Raw genomic sequence first — 22,811 nt, forward strand, 5'->3', positions numbered from 1 at the left:
ACAAAATTACAAAGGTCCCCTATTTTAGTTATTACGTTAGAAACTAAACTAAATATATAGTACTATTGAATAACAAAATATTATGGTAATCTGATAAGATTATTAATTAATTACTCTAAGTTGTTATGACATTGAAAGATTAATGTTTGATATTTTCCACCAAATTTGAGGATGGAATTTCTCTAGTACTATTAAATTTGTAGGCCTAGTAATGGATATCTTCAATATGGACCAATTAATTGGAGTTATGTATCCAATGTCAATGTAAAAGTTTGAAGATGACCATATTAATATTTTATTAGGACCAATCTTTTAAGTAAACTTAAAATTATGTATACTTATACCGTTAAAAACTATTGTTCTACGCGTATCTTCACCTCTAAAACTCAGAAAATTAAGCATCGTAAAAACTATTGATAGTCTTTAGGGGAACTTCTTATCATCTTCCTATTTCAACTCATAAAATATGATATTACTTGTGCGAGATCTAATACATGCACAATGACACTAGGCGGGCACCCTCCCATGTATAATGGAGGTTAATTGCCAGCCTACGGCATCAGATAAAATTTCTCTACTTATTTATATAATCTCTTTAAATTAAATATTTTCTCTACTTATGTATTGAAGTATTTGTAGTTTCAAGAACATTACTACTCTTTAGATAAAATATGAAAAAAATAATTAATTTTATCTTGAACTCCTAAAATGACAAAAAACTTGAGATAGTTATTTTTAAAAGTTCATGAGATATAATTTGATATGAAAATTAAAGATCATAGTATTTAAGCTCGACACTTGAACGAAACTAAATCTTGTAGAATCATATTAAAATGTTTAAAATTTCGACCTTACTACAAACACACATTGTCTAATCAAATTCAATTTTCTCTATCAGTATATTCCTCTAGAAGGGCCAAGGGCATAGTAAGAAGAGGATTATTCTCTTCTTCATTCGGGACGAAACTCCACTCCTTGAACAATGAGGCCACTTTTTTCATCGAGTTTCTTAGTTTCTATTAATCGCGCATCAACATATCCATCTTCTCCTGCATCATTGAAAAAGTCTCCCATTTTTAATTCCATCCATCCATCACCTCTTTTGAAGGGTAGCGTTTCTCTAGGTCCTCGTCCTGCAAAATGCACAACACTAGCTTGTTTCTCCGCATCTTTTTCACTCACAGAATCAACAAATCTAACAACTGCATTAACAGTTTCAAGGCCATAGAATTGATTTTCCAATTTGAACACTAGATAAGCAACATATTTGGTTCTTTTTGACAGTCTTCGAGAATCAATTTTGCCTTGAATTTCAAGCCAATAGACCTTCTTGAGTTTAGCCACTTCCGCGAATCTACAAAATTTTTTTAACCTTGCTCAATAATTATTACTGATTTCTTTCAAATTTTATACTAAAATATGGAAAGGGACTGCGAATATATAAAACCTGGAGTCAGAGTGAGATAACCATTTCCAATACTTTGGTTTATGACTCCATTCAATATCAAGTCCCCTTGCTGCTATCATAAAACATTTCTTCCTCTTCTTATCCAACGAAAAACTCTATTTAACAAGACAAATCACAAACATAGGACATCATAAATTAGAAAACAAATCGAAAAAGGTCCTATAGAGACCACTCAACAATCCTAATGAATGGGCCAAGCTAGTCACTCGCCCTTTCTTATCAGGTCGGGTTGGATCGGTCATGGACTGACCCTGCCCACTTGACATGACTTCCACAGTTCCACTCATACACGTAACACGGTACACATAGATATTAGTCCTTTTCATTGACAATTAGTTATTTATTAATCTAATTCTAGTATTTACGAAAATAACGCAATAAAAGAATAAAACTATAATTGAATATGTAATTTTAGTTATGGACATATGTCAAGTGTGAATTAATCATTTATAAAAAAAACATGTATACATAATATTTGGTATTTTAAAGACTATTGATCATTATATTACTTACTAAATAGGATTTTGTATTGATAATTGAAACAATATTTTCAAGTGTCAACTAACACACAATTTTGAAACTTGCAACTAGGTACTTAATGGACGTGATAAGATAGATATCTATCAAATTTCACTAAGAGGATTTAAATTATAAAAGAAATAATACCATTTTGCCTCCATCGATAAGAATTGGAGATTTAATGTCCATGCCCCGTATGAAGGCACGAACATCATCGTCATCATCGTCATCAGATTCATTATGCAATACTGACATTAGTCTGTCAACAACTTTTTTGATGCAATCTGCCTCATCCCTAAATGTAAAAATGAAAAGAACAACTATTTAGATCGAACTTTAGAAATCAAATTAAATATTCTCTTTGACTCAATTTATATGGCACGTTTGACTTGACAGTTAATAAGACAAAGAGAAGTAATCTTACTTATAATTTTGCAAATGATACCCTGATATTTTCCCAGACTCCGCAAATGCATCCCTCCATCTTTGAATCTTCTCGATATCGTCTTTGTATTTTTCCTCATGTTGGGAAAAAGACTCAGCAAAAGTTTGAGTTTGATGACGCACATCCGATGGATCCACATTATAGAAAATAGGAATTACGATTTGGTCCAATTCCTTTCGACACTTCATGATGTGTGCAAGCTCGTCTAAACACCATTTTGACGATGCATAGCTTTCAGAAAATATCACTATAGCAAATTTAGACTCTTCTATGACTTTTGGTCGTTCATCAGAAATTGATTTTCCGGTTTCTAGACGTTCATCGTCTTTGAAAACATCGATTCCTCCTTGTATTAAAGCGTTATAGAGATGACTCACGAATGTTCTTCGTGTATCTTCACCTCTAAAACTCAGAAATGCATCGTACTTGAGAATTTCAGAAGAAAAAGTGTGTGACATTATTGTTGAAGAATATTAGTTATAATTGCTAAAGACTTAATGAAGATTGAAGAACAAGACTTCACCTTTTTTCACTATTTATTCATAGTCTTTATTGTAACTTCTTATCATGTTCCTAATTGAAATCATAAAAAAATGTACCCTATTTTTTTTTTTAATGAGAAATTAAAGAGTACGTACTAAAAACAAGTAATTTAAGAAGACTTTTGACTTAGCCCTTGGCCAAGAAGGTGAGGAAAAGTCAAAGTGTCGTTATGCGTGTATTAGATCTTAGGTTAATATATGATACTATTTGATTTGTAATTCGAAAATCTGTATAATTAATGAATGTATAAGTTATAAGAAAATATATGTATATATTATTTTGTACAGGAAATATAGAATGTGGAATAAGTTCTATATCAATAATCAATATATGATTAATGAATACCTAAACTTTGTATAAAATAATACATAAATTTTCTCCTAACTAATTCATATATTACTAATACTTGGCATAACTCTAATCAGCTACCAAACAACCCTCACTTCGATCTTAAAAGACTTTATTACCTTAGGATTATTGGCTCTACAATATTCAAGTCTTCAAAATTTTCAACAACTTCAAGGGTCGTTTGGTAAAAAGTATTAGACAAAATAATATATATATTAATTTTTTTTTTTTTGATACTTCTCTTATTCATGACCAATACTTAGCAAATCATAATATTAAAATAATACAATTCATTACCATACGTTACGAAACAATAGGTAATTAAAAGTCGGTTTGTTTGACTTTTTGGCACTCGATTTGATTCGATGGGTTAGTTAATTGATTATTAATTTAACTTTTCTACAACTTGATCAAATGAGTTTTAGTTATGTCACAATCAACTAAGTAATTACTTCTAAACAAACTCTATTTGGATCATTGACTTTCCTATTTTTTTTATTGTATTGTATTATTTGTGGGTATAATATTTAATATAATACATACACGTGTCTTTTAACTTGATCTTAATTGATATTTATATCCTTTAATTTTGCAAGTGCACAAATAGATACTTAAACTTGTATAAAGTTGAAAAAGTAGACACATGCATCCACGTGACATGATGTGTAGGATGCCACATACGACGTAAATTGTCACGTAGAACGCGCACTACAAAAAACCCTTGAATTGCCAACAAAATTATCCGTTGCTAAATTGATTAAATTGGTTGGCAAATGATTTTTCCAACCGAATGCCAACTAATGTCAATTTGTTGCTAAAAAGCTTGTCACTAAATTTTACCAACCCATTTCAGTTAGTTGGTAAAATTACCAACTAAAGATCAGTTGGTAAACACATAAAAGACTTGTTGGTAATTGTTGAAATGTGGCCTTGAAATTTTCGTTGGTAAATTCACCAACCAATTTTTGGTTGGCATATCGTTGGGAAGTTTACTAACGAAGAAAAAAGAGTTAGTAAATTTGGTTCTTCACTATTCAATTACGTTAGTGATATGTTGGCAAATATACTAAAATAAAATAAAATGTTGTTAGTATTTGGTTAGCAAGTATGACAGAAAACAACTTGGTTGGTAAGCTCGACAGTAAATTCACCAAAATACATTGGTAATCAGTTTGTAATTTCGGTTAAGAAAAAAATGTGTTGGTATTTCGTTGGTAAATTACCAACGAATTTTAAATCTGTAACTAAAAACGACTATCTACTCATGTAACTTATGTTACTAATTGGTTAGTATTTTAGAAACACAAAAAGCTCATTAGTAATTCGTTAGGAAGCTTACTAACTTATTGTGATTTTGTTGGTAATATATATTATTTATGGTCAATATTCGGTTAGTGAATCGGTAATGTATATTGCCATATTACTAACTAAATGGTAATTCAATAGTAAAGTTCCACTTTATATGTTTATATTAATCAATAGCTTTTATGAATCTTAAAAAGTCTGAAAACATAATAAAATCCAATGATCCTTTGATAAATTATAACTTGACTAAAACAATGCAAAAGCTAAGATGAAGAGTTCAAAACAAATCCAAATATAGAAACAAACAATGAAAGATATGCCTACAATAGTTTCGAAATTTTAAATGACTCATATCATTAATTGATGATGGGTCATGTCTAAGCTAATGTGGTGTACCAGTTGGAGGTGTACCAGCGGGAGCGGGCAGTGTACCAGGGGGTGGTTTAGGTAGCCCAGCTATGAGGATGGGCAAACGTTCTTGGAGAATCTTATCAACTTGCTCTTGCATTTCTAGCTGCATCTCGGTTTTCATTTCATGCAACTCTTCTCTCATCTCTTCTCTCATCTCATGTTTCATCTCCTCCTTCATTTCTTGAACGTATTCCTTCACTCGAGCATCAAAACTACAATCTTGAGGTTGAGAAGTTGAAGCAGATGATGAACCAACGTTCTCATAGAAAACAGCTTTGAGAACCAAGACCATATATACATGCCTTCTTAACCCCACCCACTTCATCCATGTAAATCTTTGAAAAATCTACTGTCGGAGACTCGCCAGATTCATCTACAAGCTGAGATGCAGATGTGATCTTAGATATTACAGCATCCTGAAAAATAAATAAATGATATTATGTTAAGAAAAAATGTCTAGCGATTATAAATATACAAGACAAATGATTCAGTCAACCATCTTTGTCAGTGACAATACCTCCACCACACTTATCATTTCTACAGCTGCAATTAACATTTATTTTGACATACACACCTGTAGTTCATATTCAGTGTACAAAAATAATCTTTTAGGGACTAAGTTTTTTTTTTTCTAGAACTGAAAAGATAGCATTTCATATTAGTTAGTAAAGCTATGAAAGTTCAAAATCATACAACTAAACATGCTAAGAACTTTTGAAAGGAAGGATATAAAGGATCACCAAACAAAAGTACAAACCTACCAAACTAAGCTATTCTATGAAAATCTATGCTTTTTAAATGCAATGTAATTCACATGACCTAAACACGAGGAAGCCTAACATATAGGCTTCAAAAGAACCATAAACTTAGTAAACCTCTAATGTGTTTTCTTTTAATAAGATTACAGAATTGGTCTTAAAGTTGGAAAGTAAACCTCATCATTCACTTTTTAATTGGTTTTGTGGCTGTGAGAAAAATTCTTTGGCATTCTTTGCCACATCTGCCTCCAGTATTGCTTCTAAGACAATGTCACAACCTTTTTCTCCAGCTATACATTTTGGCAACAATCCTGCACTTTCAGCAGAGACAGGAAGTACAACAATACTGCCAGATTCATCGGTCAAGAAGGGGACCTACACTTACTCTAGAACAGCAAACTACTCTAACAAGAACCAAGCTTACAACTCGTGAAGTCATACAAACTGAAAATGTTACATTTTAGAAGAGTCTTATGAGTTCTGCAGCTCCTACGCTACCAGCAGTAGACATATCAATTATGAGAAGGGGACCTATACTAACTCTAGAACAACAAACTACTCTATCAAGAACTAAGCTTACAACTCTTGAGGTTATACAAACTGAAAATGTTACATTTTAGAAGAGTCTTATGGGTTCTGCATGTAACATCCGACAATTTGAAGCGGCTTTGAAGGAGCTTGAAACTTGGGAAATAGTCATTTTTTGGAAAAATATTTAAAATCTGGAAATTTGGCTAAGTGTGGAAGAAATGAGTTTTTGGCCAACTTTGAGTAGTCGTAACTCCTAGCTCAGGAGGAGTTAGGAGTAGTTCCAGTTATGGTTACGAATCCCTTGGAATGATCTTTCCAACGCCACTAAGTTTACTCGATTCCGAGTTCGTATGAGCGAGTTATGCCTTGTAGAAGTTGGGCAGTTGGAAGGGAAATCCGTCCGGAAATTTAAGGGCATTTTGGTCCTTTCACAAATCTTTTTAATTGAGCTCATATTGTTGAGTTAGGATGATCTTTGGATCATTTTTGTCCCTTTTTGAACGAGAAAGAGTTAGGGTTCTTGAGATTAAAGAAGAGAAGAAGGAGAAGAAGAAGAAGAGAAGAAAGAGGAGCTTAGTCAAAATCATTGTGGATTTTCGTCGGGGGTGATCCCTATCAAGGTATGTGAGTCTTTCGTGTGGGTTGATCCTTTCCCTCACACACACCAAGTTTATTCTATGATTTGAGAAAAGATTGGGATTTGTTGTTGAAGTATTGAAGTTGTTAGTTGTTGTTGATGTTGTTGGGGGAGTTGTTGAAGTTATTGTTCATTGCGAGACATGATTGGGTCCTGTATTTAAGTTGAAACCTATTGTATGTTGAGGGAATTATGATTCCAAGAGTTATGACCTTTTTAAAGTTGAATCACCATCATTTTCGCAGCAATTTCTGGGCTATCGATCCCCATCTACGGGCCTGACCTACGGACCGTAGATCGATTGACGGTCTGTACTGGTCAACCGTCGATCGGGACAGAAGTTGGGTTTTGGGGCACCGATCTACGGACACGACCTACGGTCCGTAACTTGACCTACGAACCGTAAGTCAGGACCGTAGGTCAACACTTAGTCATTTTCTTAAATGAATTCTGGGGAAAATCTCTGACGCGATCTACGGACCTGCAGTACGGACCGTAAGTCCATCTACGGTCCGTCGATGGCGTCCGTAAGTCCCATCTGTGTCACCAGAAATCTGAAGTCTCAGCCAAGTTTCCCCACTTCTTTTCTCACTTTCTCATGCATGTTCCAAAGTAATACACCTATGTTTTATAGTTGTTTTCGACACTCCAAAGTGCGTCTAAGCGTTCAAGAATCCCTCCATAACATGTGATCGAACACCTTGAATTCATAATTTCGATTCAAGGAAAGATAGTTTCGAGTCAAGTAAGAGTCTCAAGTTTCAAGTCGAGTAAGGGTCCCAATTTCAAGCTAAGTCATGAGTTTAAAGTTGAGTTCTTTTTTAAAGGCTATTAGGGAACTAAGTATTCCCAAAGGAGGTTATAAATGTTATTACATTTGAGTAAAAGGGGAATCATGTTTTCTTTCGCCAAAAGAGCCTTTGGGCTGAAGTTTTGAGTAATTACCTCAACTAAAGAAAATGTGTTTAAAGACATCTTTGAGCCAAAGTATTTTTGGGAGTAGTATTGAGCACCGAATTGGGGACACGAGTTCTGATTTACTCAACTCTCCATAAGAACTATGCGCCATCATAGGATTTCTCAGATCATACTTTTTAGATGATCACGAAAGTTAAGCTAGTGGATCCACTAAGTAAAGTTAGCTTCCTATATCACGGCAAGGTATAAGATGGTCCTTGGCAACGCGAGGTAAAGCGTTGTATCATCACTAGGGCTCATAGTGGTGGTTGTCGGTTAAAGAACCTCCCACATAAGTTATTTTACTTTTATATAAGTGCAGTTGAGTTGTTATTGTTTTATCATTAACAAGCTAAGTTGTTTATACTGTTTTACAAGCTTTATATATTGCATGCGTCTTATTGCTTTATATATTGAGTTCAGTTAGTCATGAGTCGTACAGAGTCGAGGTAAGTGTCCTCTCATATTTCCTTTCAAGCTTAAGTTGTGTTTGGCTTTCCCGCTTGCATACTCGTACATTCCATGTACTGATGCCAGTTGGCCTGCATCGTTTGATGATGCAGATTCAGGTACCCCGGATCAGCAGCCTGCTCGTCGTTGATCCAGCTAAGCACTCCAGAGTCAGTGGTGAGCCTCCTTGCATTCCGGAGGACTCAATTATTTTGTGTTCTTAGTTTTTGTCTTATTAGGATGTTGCGGGGGCTGTCCCAACATCCATCTCAGTATTTTAGAGGCTTCATAGACAGACAGTCAGTCAGCTAGTTTTGAGTCTCTTATCTATGTATATATGTAAATATCCTATTTTGAGATTCGGGTTGCGTTATGGCCATATTTTATAAGTTAAGTTGTTTTGAATTATTGCATTGCTTTGAGCTATTCTGTTGAGTTAGGTTTCCGCTGAGTTAAGAAAGCCAGGCCAAGGGTTCGCTTGGGGCCAGAAATGGTCTCCGGGTGCCGGTCCCGCCCAGGGTGTAGGCTCGGGGCGTGACACTGCAGCTCCTACGCTACTAGTAGTAGACATCAATTATGAGAAGGGGACCTACACTTACTCTAGAACAGCAAACTACTCTATCAAGAACCAAGTTTACAACTCTTGAGGTCATACAAACCGAAAATGTTACATTTTAGAAGAGTCTTATGGATTCTGCAGCTTCTACGCTACCAGCAGTAGACATATCGACTATGCGAAGGGGACCTACACTTACTCTAGAACAGCAAACTACTCTACGTACTGAAGTCACCGACCAAGAGATTATAGATAGTCTCGGTTGCACTGATAAAGCAGGGCCAGTGATGCACAATGATGTTTTGTTAGCTGTTAAAGATTTCATCCACACTAGAAAATTATATAGAGACATCAACTACACTAATATGACATTAACCTCCCTCATTATAATCTTCAAATATTATAACTATGTATTTAATATTTGGGATAAACATGATGAATGACGACTAAGTAAATTCTCAACAAAAATTAAAAAAGATAATCAGTAATGTTTGGTGTTACTTACATATGTGCTCTTAGACTTCAGATCCACAAACTCATCGTTTCTTTTGGTATGTGTCTTCTTCAAAAGTTCGTGTGGATGAGGTGGCCGTCCAAGAACAGTCGCCTAAAATTGAAATCACATCCATCAAAGTTATTGCTAGAGGAATAACGTTGAAAAAAGTGTAACTTGACAAAATGAAAATAATTGTACCAGTTTTCTTGCATGCTCTCGGTGAGTCCAGGAGCCTCCAGTATGGCACGAGGGACCAGATCCTTCACCACATTTCTCACTTAGTCGATTTTTGGAACATTGTGCAGATTTAGCCTTAAAATTCTCAGTATCATAGTGAGGCTTCCAGCTATCCCAAACAGATTTTGGGATATTTTTTTGTTTCTCCTCAGAAGATCTTGCTTCACATAACATACCATTGTATTGTATTGAACATATTTTCATAAAATGATCCTTTATGGAACCTTCAGTTGCCATATTCCAATGGAATCGCTTCTGTTTAAAAAGGGAAAGAAAAATATCACATGAATTGACATAATAGAAATTTTAAATGAATGAAATACATAAATAAAATGATAGCAAAATGGAATTTATGGGTATAATTAGTATATGAATATTATAGTAGAAGGAGACACAATTACGTATCAAAAGATGTACCAAAACAAGTATAATGGGTGTTGAAACAAGTCTGGTAAGAGAGAAAGTATATTGAAGAAGCTCGAATGAACTAGGCTAAACTTGGAAGTAAGGCCAAATGCTCTGTTAGAAAATTATATGTGACGATTAGAGGAAATTATCAAGAAGTCTCATGAAGGAGGTTAACTGCAATATCAGTGGTCCACCTAGATGGACATTCATTATGTACTTGGCTATACTGGGACGATTATACACCAGAGATAGGTTTATTGGATGGGGCATTGTTGATTATATGAGTTGTCCAATGTGCGGAGATACAAACGATACTATATAGCACTTGCTTTATCAATGTACTTCCTCCCACAACGTATGGACTAAGTTGTTATAGTGGCAGATATATAGAGAGTTGTCTTGGCTGGTAGTGTATACCATATTTGGATGGAAAGGAATCAACATATTTTCAAAGGCACACCAAGACAACCTGAAGTTATAGTTAGACAAGCTATCCAAGAGGTGTTTCATAAGAGTAATAACAATAGGAAATTTTGCTTCATTATTAGAAACGATGAACTTGTATCCCTAAATATTCTTTTTTTTTCTAGATGTAGCAGATGAGACAGCCTAAGTTTATCTTTTAGCTAGTTGTAGTGGTTCTGTTTCATCATCTATGTTTTTCTTTTGTTCTTGTTTGATCTGTACAGTTCTACTTTCGCAATAAATCAATAGTTACTAGGAAAAACGGATAGTATAGTTTACCTTAAACTCCTCCCAGTACCTTAATCTCTGGTGTAACTGACTTCCAATCATATCCTTCGAGATCCAATTTTTCCTTAAAGATTTTTGTGATTGCCCGAGATACATCGTTACTTGGCTCCAAACTTGTATAAATATAACATGCAATTATTTCAATACTCAATTTTATTTATCTACATCAAGCAGTTGCTAGAGTGTATTATCAGTGTCTTTTTCGACATATAAGAGCTGAAGAGGTAGAGGAAGTAAGGACGAATAATATGAAATTTATGAAAGTATTATCAAAGAGACCATGATTAGACATAACTTATAAAATCCTACTATTATCGTATCCTGAAATGACTAGCTGTGAGGATCCCATACGAAGCTTGGAACAAGTAAAAAAAATTCTAGTATGAATTCTAATGATATACTGCAAAAGATAAGAGAAACTTGAGGAAATAAGGACTGTTGAGATTAAAGAAATGTCACACCATAGACACTAATATCAAATCAGATTCTAAAAAATGCACCATGTAGTTGATGTCTACATGAAAAACAGCTATAGGGTGGGAGTAAAATAGAAGACAATTATTGATTTGAAAAATAGGCTCAAGTATGTCATTTTCAAACTCAAAAGTGTTATTTCCTTATACAAGAAGTACCAACGAGTAATAAAAGCAAAACATAAACTGAAATATCACTCAAAATAATTAACATGTACTTTGCAGTTCATGTTCTCAATTTTCAAATAAACATATTCTGCAAATAACAAGAAAATAGCCTCTTGAATTCATCAGATGAGTACCTCAAATGCAGACATAGAATTCAGTGAGCTTAAGAAATTATAGAGAATTTCACATATTCCTACCAATTCTTAGTCCCTTAGTAAGATATGATCCAGTGGGAAAAGAAGAAACATACTTTTGAAAGCAAAGTAAACAATAATTTTGCCACACAATCTGAATATGTAGATCAAGAGCAAAAGTTCTAGGAACTGCACATTCAACTTTGTAATTCGAACATGTAGATCAAGAACAAAAGGTCTGGAAATTCATTCTACAAATTTGATTCCTTTCCATGTTCTGTAGCAGCATTCAACTATTTCTTCTTATATAAGAGAAATGTAGACATCAGTTAACAAGCTACTTTTTTCAAGAATGATTTTTTAGAAACACCTCAATTCTGTAATTCATTCCCATCATTGCAATTTAAGAAAACCAACAAAACTTTGAAAGATTTATAGAAAAATAGTATGGAAAGAAAATCAATATGGCTTATTTTCTTGCCTGAAGCAAAACAATTAAATGAAACGATGTTGTACACTTACCATCCCAGGACAATTTCAATTCGGGTGCGGGTATCATCAGTTGTATTTGACAAAGTTGTAGATACAATGTCATTTCTAGGTGTTTCTATCCCCACATATGAAGATGGTACCGCTATGTTGACAACAACTGAATCCGGCATAACTGGTGTCGGCACTTCAGGCAATGATGGTGCTTGATCAGGTGTGAAACTAGATATTAGAGGAGATGTCACTGGATCTGATGTTCTTTCTCCAGAATATCTGCTTCGTCCCCCCCCCCCCCCCCCCTTGGTGCCATATATGCAATTTCAAAGTTACATATGGATGAAATAATAACATAATAATTGAATCATGGACAGTTTGGTCAAATTATAACAAGAACAGGTAATTAGTAGATATATCACTTCAAGAACAAGATGCCTCTGAAAAGTTAAAAAAATGTGTTAACCTAGACAATAGATAAAAACATAAACACTACAAAGAATAAAGTTATTCCATCACTATTCAAAACATAGATCTAGAATGGTCTACTTCATATTACGAAATGAGAGTGAGGGATAGTTGCTCAAACAAAACAACCCGAAGAACAATTAAAACAAAATAATTACACTGGTAAAGGAGAAATATAAATTGGTGACATTTAAAATTCAGAACTTTGTCAGCAAGAAATATAAAATCTAATTGAAATAAAATCAGCTTATATACTACGTTTCAGTCGCTCTAATTCTTATATTTGAGGAGATTAGAGCTAAGCACTTTGACTCTATTCACTGCCACTTTCACAGGATGCCTCTTCATTCTCATTTTCATCATCTGATTCTAATTCTGGTTCATCATGAAATTCTGTCTCATCATCTAAATCATCATTCTCATCTCTTAAATTTATGAATTCTCCATTTGGATCATTTCAGACAACATTTTCATTATCGTACACCACATTAAATCTTAAACCATCTCCGTCACATTGGAATGGCTCTGCAACATCTACTAGAGGAGACGATAAATATGACGGAGGCATAACCACAACACCCCGAGCTTTTGTTTTGCACACAACCCACCAATCATTCTTATCACGTCGTAAGCTAGGATAAGAAACATAATACACTTAAGCTGCTTGCATTGCCAAAACAAATGGTTCATACTTATTCAATTTCCTTTTATGGTTGATATCCACAAATTTATATTGCGGGTGAATCTTCATTCCTACATTTGGTGTGGGGTCAAACCATTCACATTTAAATAAAACTATTCTTTTGATCGGTGTACTGCCCTTGTACTCCAATTCAAGAATTTTAGTAAGCACGCCATAGTAGTCATTGTCGTCTGCACTATAATTGGTTCCTTTTATGCAAACGCCACTGTTATCAGATGCTCTAGAAAAACTGCGACCTTTAGTGTGAAATTTAAAGCCGTTGACATTATAACCAGTGTATTGTTTCGCTGGTCGACATGGACCTTTTGCAAGCGCCTTGATGAACTGATTATCTATGTGGACTCGAGCCTATTAAATTAAAACAATTAGAGTGTCTTATAAATGAAATAAGTACAGATGGAAAGATATTGTACAAGTGCTCACATATCTTCTGAATCATGATGCAAAATCTTCATCAAGTTTCTTATCCACTTCCTGCTCCGTAATTCGTGGAAAATTTTGATGAAGGGAGTCAATCAATTTCCTTTGGATCACATATAAGAAAAAGAATATGTAAGTATTTTGATAAATATAATGTATAAATGTAAACAAAAGCTTGAAAGCTTACTCCACATATGGTTGCACTTCTCTGCAATTTAGTAAAATATAAATATGAGCTGCTTTGTGTTCTTCTTCGGTTAGATATCTCCTATTTAGTTCCCCAAATCCTCGACCTAGATAGATGAATATAGAAAGATTACCATTGTATCTATCTTGTTCGCCTATGCCACCATCGTCATTTCGTGGCACTTTTCTATGCCTTGTGTAAACATGAGGCTCGAAGTAGTGTGAACAGAAGGATGAACCTTCATCAACTATATACGCATTGCATATACATCCTTCAACATGTGCCTTATTTCGAACATTATATTTATATTTTCGAAGGTTTCTGAAAATAGTACAAAAGCTCAAGGCGTTAATCATTCATAATGATGAAAATGAAGTACTTAAACAACCAAGTCTATTTTAGTGGTTATGGACATATAAAAGGAATTACATATTGAGTCCATTGTACTATAAAATAGATGTTTTACCATTTATATACTTAGGAGTTCCTTTCTCTACTGAAAGGATGACAGTTTTGCATTGGAAACCTTAAGTAGATAAAATTACAGCAAAGATCACTAATTGGATGGCTAAAAAATTATCATATGTCGGAGGCTTCAACTAATTAGAGCAATAATGTTTGGTATCCAAGCAGACATGTCACATCTATTTTACTACCATAAAAGGTTATTAAACTCATCGAAGCTGCTTGTAGAAAATATTTGTGGACACGTCTGACCAATATTTCTAAAAGGACACTTGTAGCATAACACAAAGTGACTCTTCCTAAAGGTGTAGGAGGCTTGACCATTAACTTGAAGGTCTAGAATCAAGATCCAATTTGCAAACTGTTGTGGTTATTGAGTTAGAATAGGGAAAGACTATGAATCAATTTGGTCCATACATACTATATAAGATATTGGAGACTAGCAGATCACATGGAGGTGCCCAATATGCTTTTTGGATGATAAGAAAAATGTGTCATATGTTGAAATTCTGGCAGATTATCATTTTAAATACACAAATAGAACATAGGGGGAGACAAAACATCATACACTTATAAAACTTGAAGAGGTGTTGGAGGATATGTTCCTTAGAAAAATCTCATATGTCATAATACTACATGTTGTGAAGACTGGCCTATGCAGCTATTTAAGAAGTAACATGAGTTTATTTGAGTTTTTAAGTCCTATTTAATTTGAGTTATGACTTTCTATTGGAGATACTGATTAGGGATTGTCATAAGGACTGTAAGGTTATTTAAGTGTTGTCTAAGAAGGGAAGATTACTGGTTGGCTCCTCTCTAAGCTTTGTATTATCGCTTAGTGATTAACAATATCAGTTTAATTGCCCAAAAAATGAAGTACTTGAATACATAAATGAAATCTTACCTCTCAAATGGATACATCCATCGATATTGTACTGGACCAGCTAGCATTGCTTAATAAGCGAGATGCACAAGGAGATGCTCCATTGAATCAAAGAAGCTAGGAGGGAATACACGCTCTAATTTACAAATTATTTCAGGTATTTCTTGTTGAAGTCGTACCATATCCTCTTCACGTATTACTGTAGCAGTGACATCCCTAAAGAAAAGACTCATCTCAGTAAGTGTTTCCCACACCTTTTTTGGTAATAGCTCACGGAATGCAATAGGAACAAATCTTTGCATGAATACATGACAATCGTGACTTTTCATACCAAATAACTTGTGTTTTTTCATGTCCACACACCTCCCCATATTTGAGACATATCCATCAGGAAACTTCAGATTTTTCACCCATTCACACAACAAATTTTTTAACTCTTCTTTTAGTGTGTAAATAGCTTTCGGGTATTTTCCATCAACAACATGTAATTCAGGTCGTCGACAGAACTCTTTCAAGTCTTCTCTAGATTTTGGGTTATCTTTTGTTTTACCATCTACATCCAGCACTGTGTTGAACACATTCTCAAAGAAGTTCTTCTCAATGTGCATCACATCTAGATTATGCCGAATGAGACTGGTACTCCAATATAGCAAATCCCAGAATATGCTTCTCTTTTTCCAACCAGAAAATCTACTAATCCGATGATTAATAATATCAGCCCCAAGTTCTGTTACCTTTTTGAGTCCCAGTTCTTCTATCTCCTTTAAGACATCTTCACCTGACAGGAATGGGGTAGGCTGCATGGTTACTACTCTATTCTTTCTAAATGGGCTCTTATCTTAACTATATGGATGATTCAGTGGCAGAAACTTACGATGGTTGTCAAACCAGGACTGCTTACCACCTTTTGTCAAAGTAAAAGCATCAGAATTCTCCATACAATATGGACATACTAGCCTGCCTGCAATACTCCACCCAGACAACATTGAATATGCAGGAAAGTCACTGATTGTGCACATCAAAGCATCTCGCATTTTGAAATTTTGCTTCGTAGAGATATCGTATGTGTTGACACCTATATTCCATAGATTCTTCAATTCAGCAACAAAGGCTGCAAGAAAACATCTAGTTGCTGCTTAGGATTCTTTGGCCCAGGAACTATAACTGACAAAAATAAATAGGGATCTTTCATACACATCCAATGTGGCAAGTTGTATGGTGTCACTATTACTGGCCAAGATGAATATTGTTTCCCCGTTTGTCCAAATGGTTGAAACCCATCTGTTGATAGCCCCAATCTAACATTCCGACTTTCCTCTGAAAAAGATGGATGCTTCTTATCAAAGTGCTTCCAGGCAGGTGCATCTGAACAGTGACACATTACACATTCCTTAACTTCATGTTCAGCATGCCATCGCATGTGAGAAGCAGATGATTTGGAAGCATACAGTCGTTGAAGTCGTAGAGTAAGGGGAAAGTAATACATTTGTTTAAATGGTACAAGATTTTTCTTTGAAACAGATCTTTGACTTGTAGGCTTGTACCTGGGATGACTACAAAATTTGCAATTTACAAGCTCGCTATCCTCACCCCAGTAAATCATGCAAGCATTGACACAGGTATGAATTTTTTCAATTGGCATGTTCATTCCCCTCATTAACTTTTTAGTTTCATAGAAATTTTTTGGCATCACATTATCAGGCGGAAGCATCTCACTCATATACTGACAAATTTCATCAAAACATCTATCAGAGAGGTGGTGTTCAGTCTTGATGTGCAACAAACGAGAAACAACTGATAATTTTGAGTGTGTTTCATAACTAGGCCACACTTCTTGATTTGCAGAATCAAGCATATCATAAAAACTTTGTGCATCAGGATTAGGTAATTCTTCCATATCATCTGGAACAAATGCGGGACCAGCAGCCTCATGAACCATTATATGATATGATGTAGTAGGTGTAGGATCATCAAATGCACCAACATTCACGGGTAGGTTATTCATAGTATGATCCCGTGGTATCCTTTCATCTTGATCTATGCTTCTCGCAACTTCATTTTCTCCATGCAAGTATCATACATGATATCCCGGTACAAAACCTTCTTTTAATAGATGACCATGGACAGTATGAACATTATCAAAGTTTCTATTTTGACATTTTTTTCGGTTACATGGGCACCTTAGTCTCTCACCGTCCCTCCCTTCTGGATGACTCATAGCAAACTCAATAAAATGTTGTACACCCCTTATGAATTCAGGATCATATAGACCTTTGGCTAATCTTTTGTACATCCATTGACGATTTGAACTCATTTTACTTATAAACCTTCTATTCTGATAATGTAAGAAGGGTAAATATTGAAACAAAAACACACCGAGAATTGAAAAGAAGAAATTTGCAGTATAACAAAAAATGGAATATAGAATAATGTTATTTGTTTTAACTTTGAACTGGAAATCTCTATTTTTTTCAACAGGTATGCAAGCTGTATATATATAAACTAAATAACAACCTTTTCTCCTAAAATAACTCCAACAAAGTCCTATTCAAATAAATAGTAATAGGATATCATTCCTAAATAACGGGAACAGAAATATTTGACTCAATTAACTTAAAAACAATCACAAGCTAAAACAATATAAGAGAACATAAGAAGATGCACTAATTTTTAACAAATGGCATTATAATTATAAAATATTTGAATAGTTAAAAAGGGAACAATTTATAATCAAGGCAGCAAGACAAATGTTTCCACTGAAGCTTCATTTTTTACTACCTTCGTATAATCAAAACTTCATAAAAACATGTAACTCAAAATATGAAGGCAATGAAAAGTATTATGTTCTTCTACATTGTTTGTAGTTTTAAACATGTAACAAATGGCATTATAATTATACTGTGATTGAAATAGTATAAAAATATAAACTTATCTTTTAGCTGGGGGCTCAAAAATAGTGTACCGAATAGTGAACCCAATTCACAACTATGTTAGAGAAATTGACAGGGGATCCAAAAACACAAGTCTATATATTCACTATATGAATGCTATATATTAATTGAGCAAATAGAGCACATTTGAAGTTCTACAATTGACTGATTGTATCAAACAAAAAGGAGAAACTAAGTTTGATAAAGAATACTTACCACTTAGCGGAAATGATAGTGAAACTGAGAATCCAAGAGCCACAGATGAATTCCGAGTGAGTGTAGTCGGAGACAATCTTTAAAATGAGATGAAAATGATTTAGATAAAGTACTGATACTGAACGTGGGCAGAAATTAGAGAAAAAAGCTGAATAGTGGCGAAAGTCTCTGTAATTTAGGGAGGTGGGGAGTTTAGCGGAAAAGTTTTTGCTTTTTTTTCTCTTGTTTTCAACTTTTCTTTTTTTTTCTTTCAAATATAATGAATTTTTCCAATTTTTATTTGAAGTATTTGTACAATTCTTTTAAGATTCTTTTTTATTCACCAGAAATAAAAACAAAAAAAAACCCAATCTTTAAATTGATGAAATTAAAATACTAAAAATGTAATAATATGTAGGAATTGAAACAAGCATGAAATCTACAACAAGCTAAGTACATCAGCAAAAACAAGCAACACATGCAATGATTAATTGAACAAAAGAGGGATGAATGGGGATGAAGACATACCCAGCAACACGATGTGGGTCTTTCTGTATATATGAGATGCAGTCCATGAGTTGTTATACTCTTGAAAGATTAAAGACCTCATTTGCTCTAAGAAATACTCCATATATCAAATCACTTCAGCGAATTAGAGCTTGAGATGAAAACTTAGGCAATTTGTAGTTGAATCCGTTTAACTCTTGAGAGGAGATCTATCATTGATCTGTAGTGGAACTTAGAAAACAGATCAGTAAGAAAATTACCCAGTTCGATCTAGCTTTGCTTAGAAATTCTTGATGAAATTTGTTCTTCTTCATTCAGCTTTTTGTTTCTTGTTCATTGCAGCTTAGAAATTCTTGATGGAATTTGTTCTTGTTCACTGCACCTTAGAGATTCTTGATGAAGATTACCTAGTTCGAACTAGTAAGAATCAAGTGAACTGATTTTTGTTTCTTGTTAATATCGCCTGCCTTTGTTGTTCTTTTTGGACATTTTTTGTTTTTTTTTTAAAATTAAATTTGGGATCCTTTCATTTGATAACTCAGAACAAAAGGAAATACACACTACCTCACGCCTATTGCCCAAGTCTCTAATGGCAAAAAGAAGGATTAAAAAATAACTAAACATTTTTTGCTTTCTATATTATTTAATAAAATGTCATCTACGAAGTTATATATTTATATGTTAAGTGGGTTTTTTTAAAAAAAAATTATAAGGGTGAAAATATAAATAAAAAATATTTCGTACTTTTTTTTATCCTAATTTATTTGATATAGTTAATTTAATTGGACAAGAATGAATGAGATCCAACGTGGATACAATGTTGATAATGTTGAAAGATTTTTCATATAAAGTAATGTGTCATTTTTTTCGTATTGACTAAATAGAAAATTATTTAGAGTGTAGTATGTAAACCCGTTACATGACATATCTTTATTTTCACATGATATATATATATCTCAACTACTTTAATTAACTTTGCAATAAAATATATTTGTGTATCCATGATTGTAGATATTTTGTGCTGACTAAATGGGTCATTTCTAATAGTTCGATAACATATTGGAGCTTTTCTCTAAATACAAATTAGGTCTAATAAAGATTTATAGCTAATATTTTTAAAGTTCATACATGATATTAAATTAATATTAATAGTAATACACATATTTCAATAGACACGTTCATCACAATTGTAGACTTAAATCAAAAGAAAGAGGCCTCTACTACTTCTTCGTACAACCCAAACATACCATCCTATTAGACCAGAAATGACCTTTCGGAGCTAACCGCACAGACGAAATTCTAATCCTAGCACCTTTACGATTTTTTTTAACAAATTAAATTTTGGCTAAAATTTGAAAGATAAAACGTCTAACGGCACAAAAAACAAAAGACTCAAAAGCCGAACCAACGATCCTATTAGAGAAAAAATGACCTTTCCGAGCTAACCGCATTGACAAAATTTTCATTCGAGCATGTTTACCAAAACTGTTGACCAAAGTCAAATTTGGCCAAAACATAAAAGATTTACACCAAACGGCACAAACTGATCAAAATGAAAGCCTCAAAACCCGAACCAATAATCATATTAGACCAAAAATGAAATTTCAAAGCTAAGCCCACTGATGGATTTCTCATTTGAGCACCTTTAACAAAAAATTTGACCAAACTCAAATTTTGGCCAAAAGTTATAAGTTAAAAGTTAAAAGGCCTACCGGCACAAACTGAAAAACAAAAACCAAACATCCTATTAGCCAAAAAAATGACCTTTCGAACACAACTACGCTGATGGAATCTCATTTGACCACGTTACCAAATATATTGACCGAAGTTAAATTTTTGCCAAAACTTAAAAGTTAAAACGTCTAATAACACAAATTGAAAAAAAAAATCCTCAAAACCCGAACCAACCATCCTACTAGACCAAAAATGACCTTCCAAAGCTAACCGCGTTGATGAAAATTTAATCTTAGCACATTTACCAAAAATATTGACCAAATCTAAATTTTGGCCAAAACTTAAAAGTTAAAACGCCTAACAACACAAAGTGAAAATGGAAAAGCCTCAAAACCTGAACCAACCACCCTATTGGAGAAAAAATGACCTTCTGAAGCTAACCGCACTGACGAAATTCTCATTTGAGCATGTTTACAAAAAATGTTAAGAAAAGTTAAATTTTGGCCAAAAGTTAAAAGTTAAAATGCCTAACGACACAAACTGAAAATGAAAACCTCAAAACCGGAACAAACCATCCTATTAGACAAAAAATGACATTCTAGACACAACTACACTACTGGAATTCTCATTTGACCACGTTTACCAAATATATTGACCAAATCTAAATTTTGGCCAAAACTTAAAAGTTAAAACAAACACCTAACGGTACAAACTGAAAATAAAAGTCTCAAAACCCGAACCAACAATCTTATTAGACCAAAAAAGAAATTTCAAAGCTAACCGCATTGACAGATTTCTCATTTGAGCACATTTGCCAAATTTTTTGACCAAAGTCAAATTTTGGCCAAAAGTTAAAAATTAAAACGCCTCTTAGAACAAACTGAAAACAAAACCCTCATAACCAAACGAACAATCCTATTAGAAAAAAAAATCTTCCAAATACAACTATGCTGACATAATTCTCATCTGACCATGTTTACCAAATATATTGACCGAAGTTAAATTTTTGCCAAAACTTAAAAGTCAAAACGCCTAACGACATAAACTGGAAATGAAAGCCTCAAAACCCGAACCAACAATCATATTAGACCAAAAATGAAATTTCAAAGCTAAGTCGTTTGATGGATTTCTCATCTGAGCACGTTTGCAAAAAATGTTAAGCAAAGTCAAATTTTGGCCAAAAGTTAAAAGTTAAAACGCCTAACGGCACAAACTGAAAATAAAAGCCTCAAAACCCAAACCAACCATCCTACTAGACCAAAACCTTCTGAAGCTAATGATGCTAATGAAATTTTAATCTGAGCAGTTTATAAAAAATATTGATCAAATTTAAATTTTGGCCAAAACTTAAGAGTTAAAACGCCTAACAACACAAACTGAAAATAGAAGCCTCAAAACCCGAACCAACCATCCTACTAGACCAAAAATGACCTTCCAAAGCTAACCGCACTGATGGAATTTTACTATTAGCATATTTACCAAAAAAATTGACCAAATCTAAATTTTGGCCAAAATTTAAAAGTTAAAACGCCTAACATCACAAACTAAAAATGGAAGCCTCAAAACCTGAACCAACCATCCTATTGGATAAAAAATGACCTTCTGAAGCTAACAACGCCGACAAAATTCTCATCTGACCATGTTTACAAAAAATGTCAAGCAAAATCAAATTTTTGTCCAAAAGTTAAAAGTTAAAATGCCTAACGGCACTAACTGAAAATGAAAACCTCGAAACCCGAACAAACCATTCTATTAGATAAAAAATGGCGTTCCATAAAGCTAAACACACTATGGAATTCTATTCCGAGCATGTTTATCAAAAATATTGACCAAAATCAAATTTTGGCTAAACCTTAAAAGATATTGAGCAAAGTCATTTTTGGTCATTGCGGTTAGCTCCGGAAGGTCATTTTTATCAAAATGACGACCTTACTTTTTCCATTGGGTGAACAATTGCTTTCTCATCATCACTGACACCTTTAAATACTCAATTTTCTCAGATTCATAATCAGATAAGGCATCGTCATTATTTTGTTCATCTCAATGAGCGTCTATATTCTTAACCATATTTTCATCTTCTTCATTGTTAGTGCACTGAAAAAAAATTCACCTTCAGCTTCTTCAAGATTTTAATCTAATATTTACTTTTGTTTCAACACTAGATGATGATTTACCAAACAATTTAACTTCTCAATTGGTAAATTTACCAACTATTCAAATATCAGTTAGTAATTTAATAATTTACCGATAAATTTTGTCACGGTTGGTAATAGTTACTATCCAACTAAACATTCATGTG

At 33.8% G+C, this 22,811-nt stretch overlaps 1 protein-coding gene across 2 annotated transcripts in view; it reads right to left on the reverse strand.

Moving 5' to 3' along the window:
• Positions 1–948: 948 nt before the first annotated feature.
• LOC125850853 (protein PHLOEM PROTEIN 2-LIKE A5-like) overlaps positions 949–22,811 on the reverse strand; it is a 26,593-nt gene continuing 4,730 nt past the window's right edge. Inside the window, exons 1-4 of one of the 2 annotated variants that reach the window (XM_049530698.1) lie at positions 2,412–2,890; positions 2,135–2,282; positions 1,448–1,563; positions 949–1,354 (exon numbers count right to left, since the gene is read on the reverse strand). In XM_049530698.1, coding sequence (XP_049386655.1) covers positions 952–1,354; positions 1,448–1,563; positions 2,135–2,282; positions 2,412–2,890 — 1,146 coding nt within the window. In that variant the 3' untranslated portion in view covers positions 949–951. Of the gene's footprint in view, positions 1,355–1,447; positions 1,564–2,134; positions 2,283–2,411; positions 2,891–22,811 lie in introns of those variants that run through there. The other variant, XM_049530697.1, reaches the window with a different exon arrangement.

This window comes from Solanum stenotomum, unplaced genomic scaffold (assembly GCF_019186545.1).
Source record: "Solanum stenotomum isolate F172 unplaced genomic scaffold, ASM1918654v1 scaffold19785, whole genome shotgun sequence".
Lineage (NCBI taxonomy): Eukaryota > Viridiplantae > Streptophyta > Magnoliopsida > Solanales > Solanaceae > Solanum > Solanum stenotomum.